Source organism: Balaenoptera musculus, chromosome 11 (genome assembly GCF_009873245.2).
Source record: "Balaenoptera musculus isolate JJ_BM4_2016_0621 chromosome 11, mBalMus1.pri.v3, whole genome shotgun sequence".
In the NCBI taxonomy this organism is placed as follows: Eukaryota; Metazoa; Chordata; class Mammalia; order Artiodactyla; family Balaenopteridae; genus Balaenoptera; species Balaenoptera musculus.
Genome location: NC_045795.1, coordinates 50,371,415 through 50,391,158, shown reverse-complemented (window position 1 = coordinate 50,391,158; position 19,744 = coordinate 50,371,415). Strand labels below are relative to the sequence as shown.

The window sequence follows — 19,744 nt, the reverse complement described above, 5'->3', positions numbered from 1 at the left end:
AAGTGCGGGAGAGGGGATAAATTAGGAGTATGGGATTAACAGATGCAAACTACTGTATATAACATAGATAAACAACAAGGACCTACTGTAGAGCACAGGGAACTATATTCAATATCTTCTGGTAACCTATAATGGAAAAGAATCTGAAGAAGAATATATATGTATATATGTATAACTGAATCACTTTGCTGTACACCTTAAAGTAAATCAACCATACTTCAATTTTTTTAGAAAAACAGGTAGAAGGCTTTGGAGGGAGTCAGTCTGGCTGCGCTGGGAGAAGGGAAGGCAGATGCTTTTTGGCTGTCTGGTTTGGTTTCTGTTTTCCCAGAGACAAAATTCAGTTTTATCACATCTAGTGAAGTTGGACCCAGTTATAATAAAGAAAATGATGAAAGTGAACAAAAGGTACTGATATCCGCTAGACGTTTACTGGCTATGTTCCAAGTATGTTCATTTGACAGACAAAGGGAGCATTACTGAGTCACAGCCCTAGCCGGGCACAGACACATGGGGATCCCTAGAGGGAGAGATACAGGATTTCTTAAGGAGCAAAGCAAATTGCCTCCTTATTCTGTGACACTCCACATCCTATCAGCTTTCCTCTGTTACTGCCCCATCTCTCACTCACACACACACCCCAATCCATCATACTGTATACATACTTTCTAACTCGGGAGTTCCAATATTTTGCATATTTTCTGGTGGCATGATACAAAAAGGATCTCTTGGTGCCTCCAGGCCAGCAGTATCAGCAGGCAGCACCTGGGAACTTACTGGAAACGCAGAATCTCAGCCCTGTCTTACACTGCTGACTGCAGAATCTGCATTTTATAAAGTTTTCTAGGAGATTCATTTACACAGTAAAGTTTGAGAAGCACTGCTTTAGCAAACATCCCTTGGGATTCTGCCACAGAGTTGTTTCCCTCTTACAGAGAAAATTCACAGTGGACTTGCTTGCAAAGCCCTAGGGCAATTGTATTCAGGGCTAGCCAATGAGAAAATGGTCCGTAAGAATGTTCTAGTCAAATGAACTTCAAGAGGAGTGTAGAATGAGATATAATTCCCCATCCATCATCTCAAGAAAAAGTAACAATTAAATTCAGGCAAACAATAAAAAATCATTTTAATTAAACAACAGGACAGTAGCTCACCGGGCATGCAGGGCCTAATTTAACTTCCAGCATATGGACAGCACTGTTTGACATTCTAGACAGACTTTGAGAATACATTTTCCCCAAATGATGGAAGAATTCTTCTTTCCAGTCCATTTGATTGTTTTATTCCCATTGTACATATTTCAAAACTAAGCTATTGCCTCACCTCACATCCCATTGCAGAGTCTCCTTTAGGTTATTTCCTCCCTACCTCTCTCCCCAATAAAAGGGTCTTACATGTAGTCTAATCCAGTATGACAACCTCTTCCAGAGTATTCCTGAAAGGTACAGAGGAAACCCCTGTCATAAGTGTTACGGCAGAGGGACTCCACTCCTCTATAAATCATACCATAATCTAACTCCAATAGACCTATTAGGAGAAAGTCTCAACATTGGGATATTTTAAAATATATTCTTTATAATCAAATATGGCCTTCCCGGAAGTCCACTTACTGGCTTTCGTGCTATTCTCTAAAGCAAAAGACAATGCAATGACTCCTTCTTCTATGGGATGGCAGCTCTCAAACTGCTGTTTGGCATTTAACCCATTTCCCATTAAATGCTGTTTGGCATTTAACCCATTTCCCTAAATCATCTCATTTTCGGGCTGAACATCTCTGTCTTCTTCAGTCACTCCTAAAAAGGCCTATTGATCAGACCCTAAAGTCTGGCACGTTTATCAGACTCCCGCCTGCCAGCATGGAGCAGGCACCCCATACATGCCGGGTCTAAGTATAAAGTGATCTGGTCTCTGAAATCATTCTTGCTTCTCAAGATTCTCTGTGACGTTTCACCAGGCCCAGCTCCAATACGTGGGACGTAATCCGTGTAGACAGGTAACAGTAGGACTCTCACGGTTCTTACCAATGAGCGCAGACTACTGCTGGTTTGTGTGCTCTCGTTTCCTTTTGATTCTCTCCACCAGGTCACCCCAATTTCAGAATGACCTTAACTCACCTCTAACCCCCCGGGTCTTTATCGCCTGAGCAGATGCCAAGCCAGCTTTCTGACAAGCTGCTCTTTTGCCATCAACTGTGTGAACAGACAGGCCTGGCTTGACGTGTATCTGTTCAGTTTCATATCTCGGTCATTTCAGGCAGTTAGAACCCTGATCCTGTCCCTGCCGTTAGGCATTCCTTCCCCTGTGCTGATCGTCCTTCCCACATGAAGAGAGAGCCTGAAACGTGCCAGGCTTTGCCCACAACACAATGACACGTCCTATGAATATCTATCCTCCACGGGCTGACCTGTGCTCTCTGGAGCAGGATTTTTTCATTTCCTTCTCTGTGTTAGAGTCCTCTGACCACTAACTTAGCTTGGGCTTTGTTAAGATCCCCCAGCTGCCCCGATTCTCTCATTCTTGTCCTGGCTGCCTGTCTGGATCATATCTTCCACCCCGTCTAGGGGCCCTTCATGTTTTCAGGAAACCTGAAAACAGAGAGAGAGGGCTTGAGTTACCCCACTATCCTCTCCAACAGGGAGATCCGCCGGCTTTAGAAAAGCACATCAGTTATGCACATTATCAATACCTGTCACGTCACCGAAACACCTCCTGCCTTCTCTCTGGCTCCCCCTGAACCACACTGTGGTTGGGTTTTGGCACCCAGACCCTGCCATCCACACCTTCAGGTTGCAAGTGTGCCTGCCCTGAATGTATCATTTCACCAGTTCTAAAACCTCAGATGCCTACCCAGCGAGGCCCGTGGCCTCGTTCTGAGGTACTTGCTTGTAAAGTGTGGCAAGCACAGTGACATCCTGTATTAAGGAATCCTATTATTCCCCAGGGAGGGGGGGACCCAGGTGTGAGTTTGCTTGTTTTTCTTCTCCTCTAACCTCGAGGGCTGAATTTAGCTACTTCCTGTGGTGGTTACTGCTCTCTAATTGTTACCATCCTCTTTCAAGTTATATGGGGAACATGATGAAAAATACAAAAAGATGTGGCAGAACAAACTGTCTTGAATTCAGTGGTTCCCAACATTGGCTGCATATTAGAATACCTTGGCGGGTTGTTTTTTTAATCCTGACACCAGGCCCCAGACCAATTAAATCTGAAACTGCAGGGCTAAGACCCAGTTAATGAGTCATTTTTAAAGCTTCTCAGGTGGTTCCAATGTGCAGCCAAGGCCGAGAACAACGACTTCGGCCTGACGGGAGACTGGGATGGGACCTGGGAAAAAAGAGAAGGCATGGAAGGAATTTTAATCACTAAATTTAGGATCCATTGTTCCTGACACTGGAGCCAGTGGCATGAGGTGTATGTATTTTTTTAAAGTAAAGAAGCAAATATGAATTGTTTCTTTAAAAGTTAATATTAGTTTTTATAAGGCATAATTATTGCTGGGAACACTGAGATTTTACATAATTAGCAAGGTGTAAGAGTTATTTGAGGATCAGAAAAGGTTTTCCAAGAGCCAGTCAGCCGGATGTCCAACTGGAGGTAAATACAGCCTCTGGAGTTCAGGACGGGAGGAAATGAGGGTCAGTTTCCCAGTGGTTAGCTAGCTCCAGTGTTTTTCCACTGGTGGGACACTGAGGTACTTGGAAAGTAGCAAACAATCTCCTGGACCCTTTTTGCCATCACCCATCTGTGTGTTGTTTACAGAACACGAGAAGGCCACTATGAGGGCAGAGACTGCAGACGTTTCACCACAGCTTCACAGCAACGCCAGCCTTGCTGGCTCGACTGATTAATTGGTCACTCACATCTAGGGGATGGGATTCGAGACAGACTGTGTCCTTAATGGATTCCACTCGGCTGTGATTCACGTCAGGATGAGGTTCCAGGGTAGAAATATTCACAGCTGGCAACCACATCTGGCCTCAGAGCATCTTTGTTTACTTTGCTGCTTAGGGGAAAAAGAAAAAAAAAACCTACAGAAGCCAGTTGCTTTGCCTGAAGACACTTCAAATACACGTTAAGCCTCACTGGACTGAGTCACAGTGCCCTCTGGCATGCACAATCTTTATGATTTCCTTGGCCAGACATGGGGCTGTATTCAGGGATTCAGAGGATGCTTCTAACTCATTCACGACCCAAGTCTCCCTCAGCACTGAGTCATCCCCTCAAATAACTGATTTCTCTTCCCCGGAATGAGACGAGTGACTTTAATGCATAATTTTCTTCCTCTTCTAACAACTTTTCTCCACCAAATTTCCACACTTAGGTTTCTTTTCCTTTTGCATTGAGACCAGAAAGTAAATCTGGTTTGTTTCTCTTGAAACAAAAAAGCACAGCTGGCGAGCCAGCTATTTTGAGTCGTGAGGGCACAGTTCAAAGGCAGCAGCACACCCAGAGCCCAGAGCTGCCAGAGCACCATCGTTCTGCTGGTTTCTCACACGCAGGAACTCAGAGCTTCCCCCAAGAAGCCAGCTGCCGCATGCTGGAGCAGAACGAACACAAAATGAGACTGGAGAGAAAGGAGGCAGCACGTCCAAGCCCTCCCCGACTCAGAAGCCAAGAGGAGTCCGTAGAGTACGCAAGGCGCGTGATGCACCCCCGGAGTGGGTCTGCTGGATGGCGGGAAGCAACGTTATTAAGGTCACAACAGGTCCAGGGGGACCCAGCTGGCTGAGATGATCTGCTAGCAAGTTAAACAGAGACAGGAAACCGCGTGTCTGATATTGTAAAAAAAAAAAAATCATTTGTCTTCCTGCCAGCTTTAGGCCTGCAAACCAAAGAGGCTGTTTTCATTTAAAAGAAACTCGACAACAATGAGAAAGGAAAGATGGAGACTTTGTGGCTACCAGGAGTCCCTGTCTCCTCGTCTCCTCGCTCTCAGCCTCTCCGGGTCCTGCGGGGCCTGCAGGCAGCTTGTGGGTCAGCCAGGAGCATTTAACCACAGCAGGTGAGCTCTGAGTCAGAGTGGTTTCTAGAGTCCTGGTTCCTAAGTTAACTAGATATAACTGACGTATTTACTGACAGTTCCATCCTGTAAAAAAAAAAAAAAATCTCATGCAACCTAGAGATAGACACAGTAGTGGGGGGAAGACCAAAAAAAAGTAAAAATGGGAGCTGGGATCGAGACAAAGGGAAGGTAAATGTAGGAAAACAGGCAAGCAGGGGTGATGTCAGTATGCAAAGTACACGCCCACATATTTGCTAGAAGCATGACTCGAGCTTTTCTGGTAGGGAGAAATACAACAAAACATGGTCATGTATATCAGGGGTTGGCCTGAAGCCTTGTTTTGTAAATAAAGTTTTACTGGAACATGGTCCGTCCATTTGTTTACATACTGCCTGTGGCTGCAACAGAGGCTCTCTGGCCTGCAAAGCCCAAAATATTCATGAACTGGTCCTTTACCAAAGAAGCTTGCTGATCCCTGCTCTACTTGAAGCTCTATATGCTTCAAAGTGTCCTTAAGGTCAGAAGCAAGTATGTCCTCATGAGGGGAATAATCTTTCCAAAGCAGAGAGCTGAGAGAAATTTCTCCTGGCTTCCTCAGCAAGGTGACAATACAATGCAGAGAACAGCTTCCTTAGCAGCGTTCTTTACCGTGAACCTGTCCCTCTGATTCACAGGACTGTTGCTGATGATGGATGGTACTTACAGACGAGTCAGCAGAAGGAATTTTCAGGAGGGAGGATGCAACACGACATTGGTACAAAGTGCCTCACTCATCTGGCTAAATCCAAAGACAAGACATTTGAATCTAGGGGAGTAATAGTAACACTTTACAGCCAAAATTTATTGCATAGTTGCTCTGTGCCAGGTACTATTCTAAGTTCCCTACATGAATAAACACATTTATCCTCACAAAAATCCTATTCAAAGTGAGCACTATTTCTATCCCCATTTTTCAGAGGGGAAAACTGAGGTAAATTGGTTCACCCAAGGACAAACAACTCATAAATGGCTTAGCTGAGATCTGAACCCAGAAAATCTCACTGGGGAGAGCACGATCTTCTCAAAAGATGAGCATCCTGCTGAGCGTCATTTATAAAGCTCGTTCCTAACAAGCCCATGAATGGTACAGCCTCTGGTTGTGCTGCTTGCCCAGGACTGGCTGAATGGGGAGTCTGGGCACAGATTAGCACTCAGGCTTGTGTCCACAGCCTCACATGGGGGTAAGACTGTTGTTAACAGGCACCCCCCACACACCTGAACGTGGAGGGTTGATGGTACTCCCTGAAAAAAGAGACAAGATTCTCCAACTCTCCTGTGGACAAATGGTGGAGAACCAACTGCGAAATCTTGGGAAATTCACACCACTCTCTAGAAATCCATTTCTTTGTCAGTAAAATGAAAAGTTTGGACGAGCTAATTGTATGGGCTTCATTTCAGCATAAAAAAAGTTACGACTCCAAAAAGACTAAGATGACAAGTCTTGGCAAGGATGTGGAGAAAAGGGAACCCCTTTGCACTGTTGGTGGGAATGTAAATTGATACAGCTCCTATGGAGAACAGTATGGAGATTCCTTAAAAAACTAAAAATAGAACTACCATATGACCCAGCAATCTCACTCCTGGGTATTTATCCAAAGAAATGAAAACAGGATCTCAAAGAGCTATCTGTACTCCTATGTTCACTGCAGCATCATTCATAACCGGCAAGACATGGAAGCAACCTAAATGTCCACCAAGGGATGAATGGATAAAGAAGATGTGGTGTATATACAATGGAATAGTATTCAGCCATGAGGAAGAGGGAAATCCTGCCATTTGTAACATCATGGATAGACTTTGAGGACATTATGCTAAATGAAATAAGACAGAGACAGACAAATACCTCATGGTATAATTCACATGTGGAATCTAAAAAAAAAAAGCAAACTCACAGAAACAGAGTAAAATGGTGGTTGCCATGGGCTGGGGGCGGTGGGGGAAAGAGGGGGAGGTTGGTAAAAAGGTAAAACTTTCAGCTCTAAGATGAATGAGTGATGAGAATCTAGTGTAAAATATGGTGACTATAGTTGATAACACTGTCTTGTACAATTGAAATCTGCTAAGAGAGTAGAACTTAAATGTTCTCACACAGACAAAAAGGAAAATATGTGAGGTGATGGATGTGTGAACTGCCTAGATGGAGGGAATCCTTTCACAAAGTATGTGTATATCAAGTCACCATGATGTACACTTTAAATATCTACAACTTTATTTGTTAATTATACCTCAATAAATTTGAAAAAATGCTAGAACGTGACATCAAAAAAAAGTTATGGGGGCTTCCCTGGTGGCACAGTGGTTGAGAGTCTGCCTGCCAATGCAAGGGACACGGGTTCGAGCCCTGGTCTGGGAAGATCCCACATGCCGCGGAGCAATTAGGCCCGTGAGCCACAACTACTGAGCCTGCGCGTCTGGAGCCTGTGCCCCGCAAGAAGAGAGGCCGCGATAGTGAGAGGCCCGCGCCCCGCGATGAGGAGTGGCCCCCGCTCGCCGCAACTAGAGAATGCTCTCGCACAGAAACGAAGACCCAACACAGCCAAAAATTTAAATAATTAATTAATTAATTAATTAATAAAGAAAACAAAGCCAAGAGAATTACCCAAAATTGAGAAACATTAAAAAAACAACAAAAAAAGTTATGACTCTAGGAAACAAGGCAACACACCTGAAAGCAGTTAGCACAGGTGGACCAACCACAGCAGGCTCTCACCCCAGGGCAGAGACCATCGCTACTATTGTTCTAGGGATTTCCATGGTCTGGGCCTTGGGCATGGTGCCAGCTCCCCTGCACTTCAGCTAAGGAAGGGGGTGGGACTCTGGCCTTGAAACCAAACTTTTCAGAGTCCAGGCTTGAGTTTAATGCTGATTGCCTTTCCCTCATGGCCATGGAGACTTGTCATTTCCAGAAGAAGCAGTTCAGCTGAAAGTCAGGAGGAAAGGTGGGATGGCCAGGGATCCAGCCATCTGGGAGCTGGGAGCAGTCCAGAAGCACACCTCCTTCAATCTGCCAAGTTACCATCCTAACCCAGCAGATGATGATAACAAACAACTGAAGAGCAAACCGATTCAGGCGAACTCCTTTTAACGCCTCCCTATTCCTTGTCCGGGGCTCCCCCCGGGCTACCAAACAACTCCCTTGTATCAACAGATCCAGTTCAGAACAACATCTTGTGAAATGCTTCTTGAAGGTATTCCTACATGTCTTCTTGCTTTGGGAAATAGTAGAGTATGATCCCATAGATAAAGTATGTGAACATTATCACGGAAACCAAAGAAATGTTCCTGAAAAGGCACCTCATCTTCTCTACGCGGAGCTCCAGGCCGGCACAAAGTTTGTAACGCATACAAAAAATGACTTCACTATCGCTATGGAAAAACACCCCCATTTCAGTGGGGAGTTCTGTTACACGAAAGGACGGAGTAAAGCATATTTAGCTCATTTCCAAATGACCAGGTTTAAGACCAAATGTATTCCTCTTGGGCTGACTGATCAGCTGGGCAAGTTACCAGCATGAAGCTAACAAGACCCATCTTTGGTTCTCCGGTTCCATTCCTAGCTGGGTGAGTTCACACCAGCGCTTTCACACTTCAGTGTGAGAACAGATCACCAAGGACACTGTTACAACACTGATACTGATGCAGTGGGTCCAGGAGGGCCCTGAGGTTCTGCTTTTCTACCAAGCTGCCCGGCAATGCTGCGGCTGGTCTGTGGACACTTGGAGTAGCAAGGGTTCCCCATTCAGAGGAGGGGTTCTCCCCAGCAAAGAGTGCACTCCTTATCCGGAGGAATGAGGGAGAATGGAGGCACCTACTGTGTACCAGCTGCCACGCTGGCCCTCCCAAGCTTCACCTCCTTCAATCCCCATGGCATCCCGAGGCCATAGGTATCACTATCCGCACTAAGTGGTCCACAGCGGCACAGCCATCCAATGAGGCGGCCATGCGGCCCAAAGCAGCTTTCTGCTGAGAAGAGGAAGAGGGATTGAAGCCCTTTGGCAAGAACAGAACTGCGATCGCCCCGAGCACTGACCTGAACGGCGCTGTGAGTCCTCCCACTCGAATTTAGCCACCTCCTACTGTGATTCTGCGTCAAAATAGGAACAACGCGCCTAATGTGTGATATTATCCGACGATGGAGGGATGTGGTTAGCTTTGATTACACACTGTGGACTCGGTATGCTCCCCTTACCTCTGTGAAGGCACGTGGAGAAGACAGAAGCTGCTCGAGGCACGAGTTATAGCAACATAAGCCCCTCCCAAACTCTTGCAGCGCGGTACCGACCCTTGCAGCGCCATACACAGGAGGTCTGAGTGGCCTGCTGCACACTGTGGTCAAGTCTCCACCACACACCTCAGTGCTGGCACACACCAGAGGGCCGGACGGGCCTGGCTTCACATCTCAGGGTGAGCAAAAGTCCCCATCGGATATAAAACCCCAAATAATGCCAGCAGCTAACAGATGGGGCGCTGTCGTAAGCACTGCATGTAACAATCTAGCCGCACCCCACCCACCCCCCGTTTCAGTTCCATTTTACAGACTAGGAGACATCAGGTAACTGGCCCAATGTGGCAAAGCGAACAAGTGGTAGAATGGGCCTTAAAATTCCAGAAACCCACCACAGACCCATCTTAACCATTACACTAGACTGTTTATTTCGTACCTAAAACAAGCAGAAATCATCTCCTTGCCCGGCACTCTGCAAATGAAGCATCTTTACTGCACTTGGAAACCATTTATGAAATGAATAAAACGGAGTGGTTTTTTGGATTCTTCAAGGCTTAATGAGCGATCCTACCCACATCATGACTTTGCGAAGTGGACATGTCATCTGCAAGTGAACAGGGAGCCGTTAGCTTGGGGTCCCCACCCCCATCCTGGGCTCACTTTGGTCCAGGAGCCTGACAGGGCTTGTTTGACTGACAGCTGTCACCAGGACATCAATAAGGACCCAGACAAATGCCTTCTCTTCTAACCAGAATTGTAGGGCTTGGTGAGCTCAGGGGGAGATAATGACTTCCTCAGAATTCTACACATCTTTCACCAAGCAGGAATCATCAGACAGGACAGGGAGACCTGACTTTTGGAGAGCAGCTGGAAGAACGGACCCCGGCCTCATTCTAATTGATCTACTTTAGGGAAGCAGGGAGCCACCGGGCATAGCACAAGGCACCACTGGGGGGTTTTGGGGGAAAAGATAGGTACCTGGTTCAAAAAGAAAGACAGCAAGGTCTCTTTAATTCCTTTGTTTTGGAACATTGGTTTCAAACTCATGAAAGCTGGCAACACCTTTCTGTGATTCACATCTTCTGCTGAAGCTTGGTACACATGGCAGGTAAAGGAGAGCTGATTTACTCCCTTCTCCCTCAGTTCCTCAGAGCAGCCCCTGATGCCCCTCGGAATACAGACTTCAAACCCTGTACTAGGGACACAGACCTTGGTGAGAGTCTGGAGACCAAACCTGTAGCCCAGCTCTGCCACTAACTAGCTGAGTAACTACAGGCAAGTCACCTAACTTCTGTGTTCCTGGCTCTCTGCCATCATCTCCTGGGGACAGTAATCTAATCATCTTTCTGGGCCTTAAGACGATTATCTCAACGAATCTTCAGTATCTTCAATACATTCTCTGCACATTTCTCAGGTATAGAACATAAAGGTGCTTCGACAAGGTGAACAAGACCAGAGGCATACAAGCCATCACTACACACCAACCTCGGGGAACCTGAAAGGAGTGAAGATGGGAGGACTGGTGGCTTGTGTAGAGGCCCATCCTCCCCCAAACCATCTGCCAGGCTTCAGGCTTCATGCCAGGTGTACAGACAAGCAACATGGAGCAGGAGAGAAAATCGGTGCTAAATAATGCAAAGAGTTGGCATTTGTCCCTTTTTTTTTTTTTTTTTTTTTTGGTAGAGTAGGCCTGGGTGCCTATAGAGGCAAAGGAACACAGTGGTATCTTGTTGTCTGAGGCTGGGCTGTCCCACCTGTCCATTCTTCGGAGGACTGAGGTCATGGCCTTGGTTAAGTAAATGGAAATCACCAAATACAGGAAGAAAGCAACCAAATTTCTAAAATGAGGATAAAAATCCCAATGATGATGGAAAAAGGGAATAAGGGAAGTTACTGGGAGTCACAAAAATGTTCTGTATCTTGATTGTGGTAGTAGTTACACAGCTATATACATTAGTCACAATTCAGTGAAAATAGTATCTTCAAACGGTAGATTTTATTTTATGTAAATTATACATCAATGAATCTGACTTTTAAAAAAAATCTCAATGATATGATTTACCAAGTTTAGGATTTCCATGCAGAGTTCCATGCAGAAAAATCTCTCTGGATGAATGGATGATCACAGACCAAGAGGAGGCTTTCTTTTCACTGTATCCAGTTTGTCGAATTTGAATTTTTTAATATGTACATATATTATCTGTTTAGAAAGACAGAGATAGAGAGAGTGCAAGAAAGAAGGAAATAAAAAGAGAAGGAAGGGGGAAAAACCCTCACAGAAGTTTTATTTTATACACAGCCCATTATGAATCCTAGCTATGCCACCCACTAGTCATGGGATTCTGGACAAGGTGTTACAGTTCTCTGAGCTTGGTTTTCTCATCCATAAGATGGGGATACTAGCAGTGCCTACCTCATGGGGTGGCTATGAGATTAAATGAGGCCAGGCCATCAAAGGGGCTTAGCAACAAACACAGCAACTACATTCCCTCTGAATGTCAGCTATCATTCATAGTAGCACTGAAAATAAAGATCTATATTTCAAGAGTAAATCTTGTGGCTCAACTTTTTTTCCCTCACATATTTAAGAAAAATGTAAGATGTAAGTAATCATTATCCATTGTTTGTAGATCAGAAATCAACAAGAAAAGAGTGCTGTCCTAATAAAAATACCACACAGAACACTCCAGAGAGCTTTTGTGTTCACCATCTTATTTGACTTGGAGTAGAAAAATAAAAATTGCTTCAAGAGTTTTCCCACCTTATAAACCTGATCAAGGAGGTGAAAGACTTATATGCTGAGAACTATAAAACATTAATAAAGGAAACTGAAGATGATTCAAAGAAATGGAAAGATAACCCATGCTCTTGGATTGGAAAAATTAATATTGTTAAAATGGCAATACTACTCAAAGCAATCTACAGATTTAATGTAATCCCTATCAAATTACCCAGGACATTTTTCACAGAACTAAAACAAATAATCCTAAGATCCATATGGAACCATAAAAGACCCAGAATTGCCTAAGCAATCCTGAAGAAAAAGAACAAAGCAGGAGGCATAACCCTCCCAGACTTCAGACAATGCTACAAAGCTACAGCAATCAAAACAGCATGGTATTGGCACAAAAAGAGACATACAGATCAATGGAACAGAATAGAGAGCCTAGAAAAAAAACCCCACACATCTGCAGTCAATTAATCTTTGACAAAGAAGGCCAGAAAATGGGAAAAAGTCTCTTCAGCAAGTGGTGCCGAGAAAGTTAGACAGTTGCATGTAAATCAATGAAGTTAGAAAACACACTCTCACCATACACAAAAATAAAATCAAAATGGTTTAAAGACTGAAACATAAGACGTGACACCATAAAACTCCTAGAAGAGATCATAGGCAAAAAATTCTTTGACATAAATTGTACCAATGTTTTCTTAGGTCAGTCTCCCAAGGCAATAGAAATAAAAACAAAAATAAACAAATGGGACCTAATCAAACTTACAAGCTTTTGCACAGCAAAGGAAATCATAAACAAAATGAAAAGACAACCTACAGAATGGGAGAAAATATTTGCAAATTATGCGACTGACAAGGGCTTAATTTCCAAAATATACAAACAGCTCATACAACTCAACAACAACAAAAAACCCAATCGAAAAATGGGCAGAAGACCTAAATAGACATTTCTCCAAAGAAGACATACAGATGGCCAACAGGCACACGAAAAGATGCTCAACATCGCTAATTATTAGAGAACTGCAAATCAAAACTACAATGAGGTACTACCTCACACCAATCAGAATGCCCATCATTAAAAAGTCTACAAATAACAAATGCTGGAGAGATTGTGGTGAAAAGGGAACCCTCCCACACCGTTGGTGGGAATGTAAATTGGTGCAGCGTAGAAAACAGTATGGAACTTCCTCAGAAAACTAAAAATAGAATTACCATGTGATATAGCAATCCCACTCCTGGGCATATATCCAGATAAAACTATAATTCAAAAAAGATACATGCACCCTTATGTTCAGAGCAGCACTATTCACAATAGCCAAGACATGGAAACAACCTAAATGCCCATCAACAGATGAATGGATAAAGAAGATGTGGTACGTATATACAATGGAATACTACTCAGCCAGAAAAAAGAACGAAATAACGCCATTTGCAGCAACATGGATTAACCAGAGATTATCATACTAAGTGAAGTAAGTCAGAAAAAGAAAGACAAATACCATATGATATCACTTATATGTGGAATCTAAAATATGACACAAATGAACCTATCTATGAAACAGAAACAGAGTCACAGACATAGAGAACAGACTGGTGGTTGCCAAGAGGGAGGGAGTTGGGGGAGGGATCGACTGGGAGGTTGGAATTAGCAGATGTAAGCTTTTATATGTAGAATGCATAAACAACAAGGTCCTACTATATAGCACAGAGAACTATATTCAATATCCTATGAGACCCAGCAATCCCACTAGTGGGCATATACCCAGAGAAAACTATAACTCAAAAAGACACATGCACTCCAATGTTCATTGCAGCACTATTTACAATAGCCAGGTCATAGAAGCAACCTAAATGCCCAACAACAGATGAATGGATAAAGAAGATGTGGTACATATATACAATGGAATATTAGTCATAAAAAGGAATGAAATTGGGTCACTTGTAGAGATGTGGATGGACCTAGGGACTATCATACAGAGTGAAGTAAGTCAGAAAGAGAAAAACAAATATCGTATATTAACACATATATGTGGAATCTAGAAAAATGGTACAGATGAACCTGTTTGCAAGGCAGAAATAGAGACACAGAAGTAGAGAACAAACATATGGACACCAAGGGGGGAAAGTGGGGGTGGGATGAATTGGGAGATTGAGATTGACATATATTGACATATATATACTAACTAATATGTATAAAATAGATAACTAATGAGAACGTGCTGTATAGCACAGGGAACTCCACTTCGCTGTACAGTAGAAACTAACACAACATTGTAAAAGAACTATACCTCAATTTTAAAAAAATCCCATGATAAACCACAATGGAAAAGAATATATTAAAAAATGTGTATATATATATATATGTGTGTGTGTGTATGTATATATATATATATACATGCACACACATATGTACATAACTGAGTCACTTTGCTGTACATCAGTAATTAACACAACATTGTAAGTCAATTATACTTCAATTAAAAAAAAAGTTTTCATTCCTTAATATAAAGAAGAGATGGTGGCAATAAGAGAAATGGACCCCAAAGTGTTCTTCCTAATACCTGATGTTGTAGGGGAGGAAAATATCCCCCTACAACAAATAGAGAGAAGAGAGATGGTTATATTTAAGCATACTCCCTGGAGCATTTTAGAAGACTCTGAAATCACTCAAATATCTGAGTCATCAGCTGTGCTGGATTTCTTGAGTTGTACAATGAGAAACCACCTTTATGCTGATTATCTCACCTCATAAAGAAACAAACAGTCTGATAATGAATAAGAGGAAAAACATGAATGTGGGCCCATGATTATCACATGAGTTGAAAATACACTGAAAACTGAAGTCATAAATACCTTAAGAGCTTATAGTAATATACATATATATAAAATATATCCAACTTGCAAGCCATTTATCAACTTTTGTCCCCTTTCAATGAAATAAATTTTTCCATCGTGGATAAGCCAGTATGCAAAAGGAGAGAAAAGTTTCATAGATGGTAATAAACATGTCTGGATATTCCACTATTAGGGATTAATTCCTTTGGCTTAGCCTGGGCCTTGTTTTTAAAGGTGAAGTACTTGGGGAAGGTTAACATGGTAAACCAGGATATCAAGGTTACCATGTTTTAGTGTGATTTAATCTAGTTACAATGTCCCTCCTAACTCAAATTACATAAGGAAAATGAGAGACATGGAGTGCTTGTAGGACGAAAAAACAGAAGAGGGGAGTGATTTTGGAAAGTGCTGCGCTGACAAGATGTACATGCCTGCCTTTGTACACTGAGAACTTGGCACAGGTGGGGAGTGGAACAGGAAGGGAGGGAAACTGGCTGAAGGACACACGGAGAGCAAGAGGTAAGTCTGCACTGCCCATGAGCACCATACACAAAGCATGAGACTCATCACTTTCCATAGTCGGGACACACACAGTAGCAGGGATAGTGTGTCGACCCAGCACTTGTGTTCCAAAAGGATTTTTTATTGAATTGGACCTATCTGGGGCTAAAATAACCTTTCCCCATGCTGAATTTATATTCCTAAAACCAAGAGAATATTATTTGCATCATCAGCCTGGAAAAATTAAAAGGCTTATAATCTCCAGTGCTGGAGAAAGTAGATGGAAATTCATATGCTTATATATCTTCTGGGGGAGGAGAACAATTTCATAGTGGCTATCCAAATTTAAAATGTGCATACCTCTGATCCGGAAATTTCATTTCTAGAAATCTGTCTTGCAGAAATACTAGCACAAATGTATAAGATGTTTTAACAAAGATAGTCAATGTAGCATTAAGTGGAAAACTGGAGACACCTAAAATAAGCTACCAACTTATTTGGGAATAAGTTAAGAATGGTTAAGTCACTCATAGAAGATATGCCATATTATGCAATTCTGGACAACAATTAAAAGGTGTACAATATATCTACTTATATTGCTTGTTTAGAAGAGAAGTAAAAGAGGGTGGGTGAAAAAAAAATATTGCCAGGTAATATTTATAGTATGATCAACTATTTGTATGGAAAGATGGATGAGTGGGTGCAATGAATGGTTGGACAGATGGACAGATAGATGGACAGACAGATATACAGATGGATGGTGGATGGATGGACAGATGGACTGGTGTTTGAGTGGATGGGCAGATGGACAGATACATGGATAGATGAACAGAGAGATGGATGGACAGATGGACAGATAGATGAATGGATGCATAGACAGATGGAGAGATGGATGGGCAGATGGAGAGATGGCAAAGTGGGTGGATGGATGGATGGGCAGATGGATGATGGATGGGCAGATGGATGGATGGGCAGATAGAAGATGGGAGGGAAGGTAGGAGGGAGAGAGGGAGGGATAATATTGGGTTGGCCAAAAAGTTCGTTTGGCTTTTTGTGGAAGATGTTACAGAACCCGAACGAACTTTTTGGCCAATACAATATGCATGATGGATAGAGACAAGTGTGCATCCAACAGGCTATCATTACTGAGGTTAATGTACTTTCCCCTTCAGACAAATCCTAGGAGTATGTACACACAACAACTTGAGTTAAAGCAAGTCTCCCTCCTGAATCATACAGCCTCCTCCCAACTCTGGACCAGTCGTTCTCCAACTTGAGCTGCTTCAGAATCACCCTGGGCCCGCACCCAGAGTTCCTGGTTCCACAGTCAGGGGTGGCACCCCGGAGGCTGCATTTCTAACAAGTTCTCAGGTGATGCCACTGCTGCTGTTCCAGGCCCTGCGCTTTGAGAACCACTGCTCTGGGTGACACAAACTATTTCTCAGTGACAAATCATCATGTGGGCCCCGGGAGCCAGATTTGATACAGACCAGAGCCAACCCTGCTACCCCTTAAGCCCCTCTTTCCAGCAGGTGAAGGGGGCCTGGTCCCCAGTGTGAGCCCACCCTCCAGCACCCGCCAGGAAGGGATGTGCCCTGAGCCTGCAGACCATCCTGAGAGGAACACTCACCTTCGGAGAAGATGATGTGGTCATTGCACTCTTCGGAGCTGCAGGAACACATGAAGAAAGTCTCTCCAGACCCCTTTTTTTCCTTCATAATACACTCTGGAGAAGCAGCGTCGTCAAGGACAAATCCATGGTAGGCGATCTTGGGGTCATGGCAGACCGTCTCCAGCGTGATGTTCTCATCATTCTTTCTCCTGGGGTACAGAGAAGGAGGGGGTGAGTGTGGTCCCACAGGGAAGCAGTCTGGGCTGTGTCTCCATCAGGACATTGTTTCTAACAGCAGCGCTGCCTCCTGTTCTCCATCACTTACAGGTTGTCCCGTCATCTCCTGTGCTTTTCCATGCACGTCAGTTTTTCCTTTGCTTATCTCAGAACCCACTTAGGATCATAACGTGAGGGCTTTCCTTGGAGACAAACCTGTCAGAGAACTTTACACGTTATGCCTTAATTAAATCATTAAAGGGAGGGCGTGGGGAAACAGGAGATCGCTAGGTCCTCGGGGTGACTCCAAACCTTCCATCCTGACCGCACTGTGAAGCTAGCATTGCATCTCTAGTTTGTTGGACAGAATCTAGCTAAATATTACTCAGTCATAAAAAGAACAAAATTTTGCCATTTGCAGCAACATGGATGGACTTGGGGGGCATTACGCTAAGTTAAATAAGTCAGACAGAGAAAGACAAATAGTATATGATATCACTTATATGTGGGATCTAAAAAATACAACTAGTGAATGTAACAAAACAGAAGGAGACTCACAGAGAACAAACTAGTGGTTACCAGTGGGGAGGTGGGGAGAGTGGGAGGTACCAACTGTTGGGTATAAGACAAGCTCAAGGATGGGAATATAGGCAATATTTTGTAATAACTACAAATGGAGCATTATCTTTAAAGATTGTATAAAAAATTAAAAAGTAATAAATTTTGAAAAAAAAACCTAAAAAAAAAACCCAAAACCCCTACCTATCCTTAACCCCCAAGCTATTGGAAGGTCTTGGCAAAAACAGTGGCCATGAAACAAAAGGACCTCCCTCCCTGCCCCCATAGCTGTGTGCCCGCCTGTGTAGGTGGGGGTTTGTGTTTGGTTTTGGTAACAAAATGAAGCCGTGCTGAGTCCTCCGGGATCCCAGGGAAAAGCATGGTGTCCCTGCCTTGTGAAGCCTCCAGAGGTCCCAGGATGGGACAAGGAAGAAACTGTGAGCCACGAAGGAAAGCTGCTCTGCAGCCCTGGGGCGGCTCTTTCAGAGCCCCCTGCCTTCCACCCACCGCTGCCTATAGAACTAGAATCAGAGGGAGGAAACTCAACCACAGTGCTTGAGGCTCCGTAAGGCCCTCAACTGCTTCCTCCACTCAGTGCTGTAACGGGGTCTCCCGGACAGTCAGGGCCCACTGTGCAAAACATCTGTGGGTACACTGGAGCACAGAAAGGGAGGATACAGTGAAATAAATACAGACTTCTTCGTCCTGCTACTGAAGAGGCTGTCCATATCTGCGACAAAAGAACCCCAGTTATGAAAATTAATTTTGGTTCCAAAATATTTCTATCCTTGAAAAGGACTTAAGCATTTCACGTGGTAAGAGTACACAACTGGCATTAGTTCAGTGAATGAATGAATCAGCGAGTGAATGAAAAGAACACTACAACTGATCATGGGAGAGCACCACCACAGAGAGCAGAGTCTTTTATTCCCCCACTGGGCTATTCCCAAGATAGCCTGGTGTCCGAGTGTGCGTGCCCCGGTCGCAGACTCTGAGGCTGTGAGATCTCTGGATCCCTGTGCAGGAGCTCTAGGGAGATTCCCCTGCAGGGACCAAAGGCAGCAATGCTGCACGGAGCAGGGAGGGGGTCGCAATGAGGCTCCTGCTGACCTGTGGGCAGCTGGGGGCTGGGATGGCCCATCAGAGCTGTCCCAAGCTGAGGCAAAGCGGTCAGGCGTTTGGGCCCCTGCAGCAACCAGTCCTGGGATGCTGGCTGCTGGTACAGAGAGGCTGAACCTGCCGGACTCCAGTGAAGCAGCTCGGGGAGCGGAGGGGAGGAGCACCCCTGGAGGGCTTGGGGTGACCCCTCAGCCCAGGGTGAGCGCCTCAGTGCTGCCTGGGCGGGGGTGCAGTGCAGCATCCCTGGCGCCTCCCTCTCTCCGCATCCAAATGTGTCGTTGCCCAGAAAGGTAAAAATAACGTTCACTGTATTTAATCGTTAGGGCTGAGACACAGAGGGCACAGAGAGGCTTTCCCACATGCCCGCATCTTCTGAGACAGCAAAGCTTCAGTGCCAGGGACGCGTGATTCACACTCCACCCCTTGGACTTGTACTGGGGTAGGGAAACTACCTTTAATGAAAAGAGCCTGTTTGGGTGCAGAAGTATGTTCTCACCTCCAGTGGATATTTAAGTAAAGACAGTCAGCAGAAAACAGAAAGGAAGAGGAGCCTGGGGTCACCTGGTCTGGGGTCTGAGGCTTCCTGCCCCGAACCTGACAAGTGGTCCTCCATCCTCTCTTGAACTTGGTCTGACTCTTCCAGAGAAGGAAGCCTGTCCCACTGGCAGGAAACCACGACTGAGAAAATGTTTCAACTGATCCTGAGTACAAGTCTGTCTGTCCCCTTGTAAATGCTGCGGGTCTCCTTCTGTCCTGCAGAGTTCTGCACAACAAGTTTACTGTATTTTCCACTTGAGAGCCCTTCAGATCTCTCAACAGAGCCCACGTCCTCTTTACTGGACTAGCCATGGCCAACTGCCCCCACCCGCCCTCAGATGGCATGCTTCTGAACCTCTGATCACACTC

The 19,744-nt window shown here is 44.4% G+C and overlaps 1 protein-coding gene across 1 annotated transcript in view; it reads right to left on the bottom strand.

Annotated features, from left to right (window-relative positions):
• The window catches only part of TGFBR2 (transforming growth factor beta receptor 2), a 94,850-nt gene that overhangs the window by 38,900 nt on the left and 36,206 nt on the right, over nucleotides 1–19,744 (bottom strand). Inside the window, exon 3 of the mRNA XM_036868562.1 lies at nucleotides 16,964–17,154. Coding sequence (XP_036724457.1) covers nucleotides 16,964–17,154 — 191 coding nt within the window. The remainder of the gene's footprint in view (nucleotides 1–16,963; nucleotides 17,155–19,744) is intronic.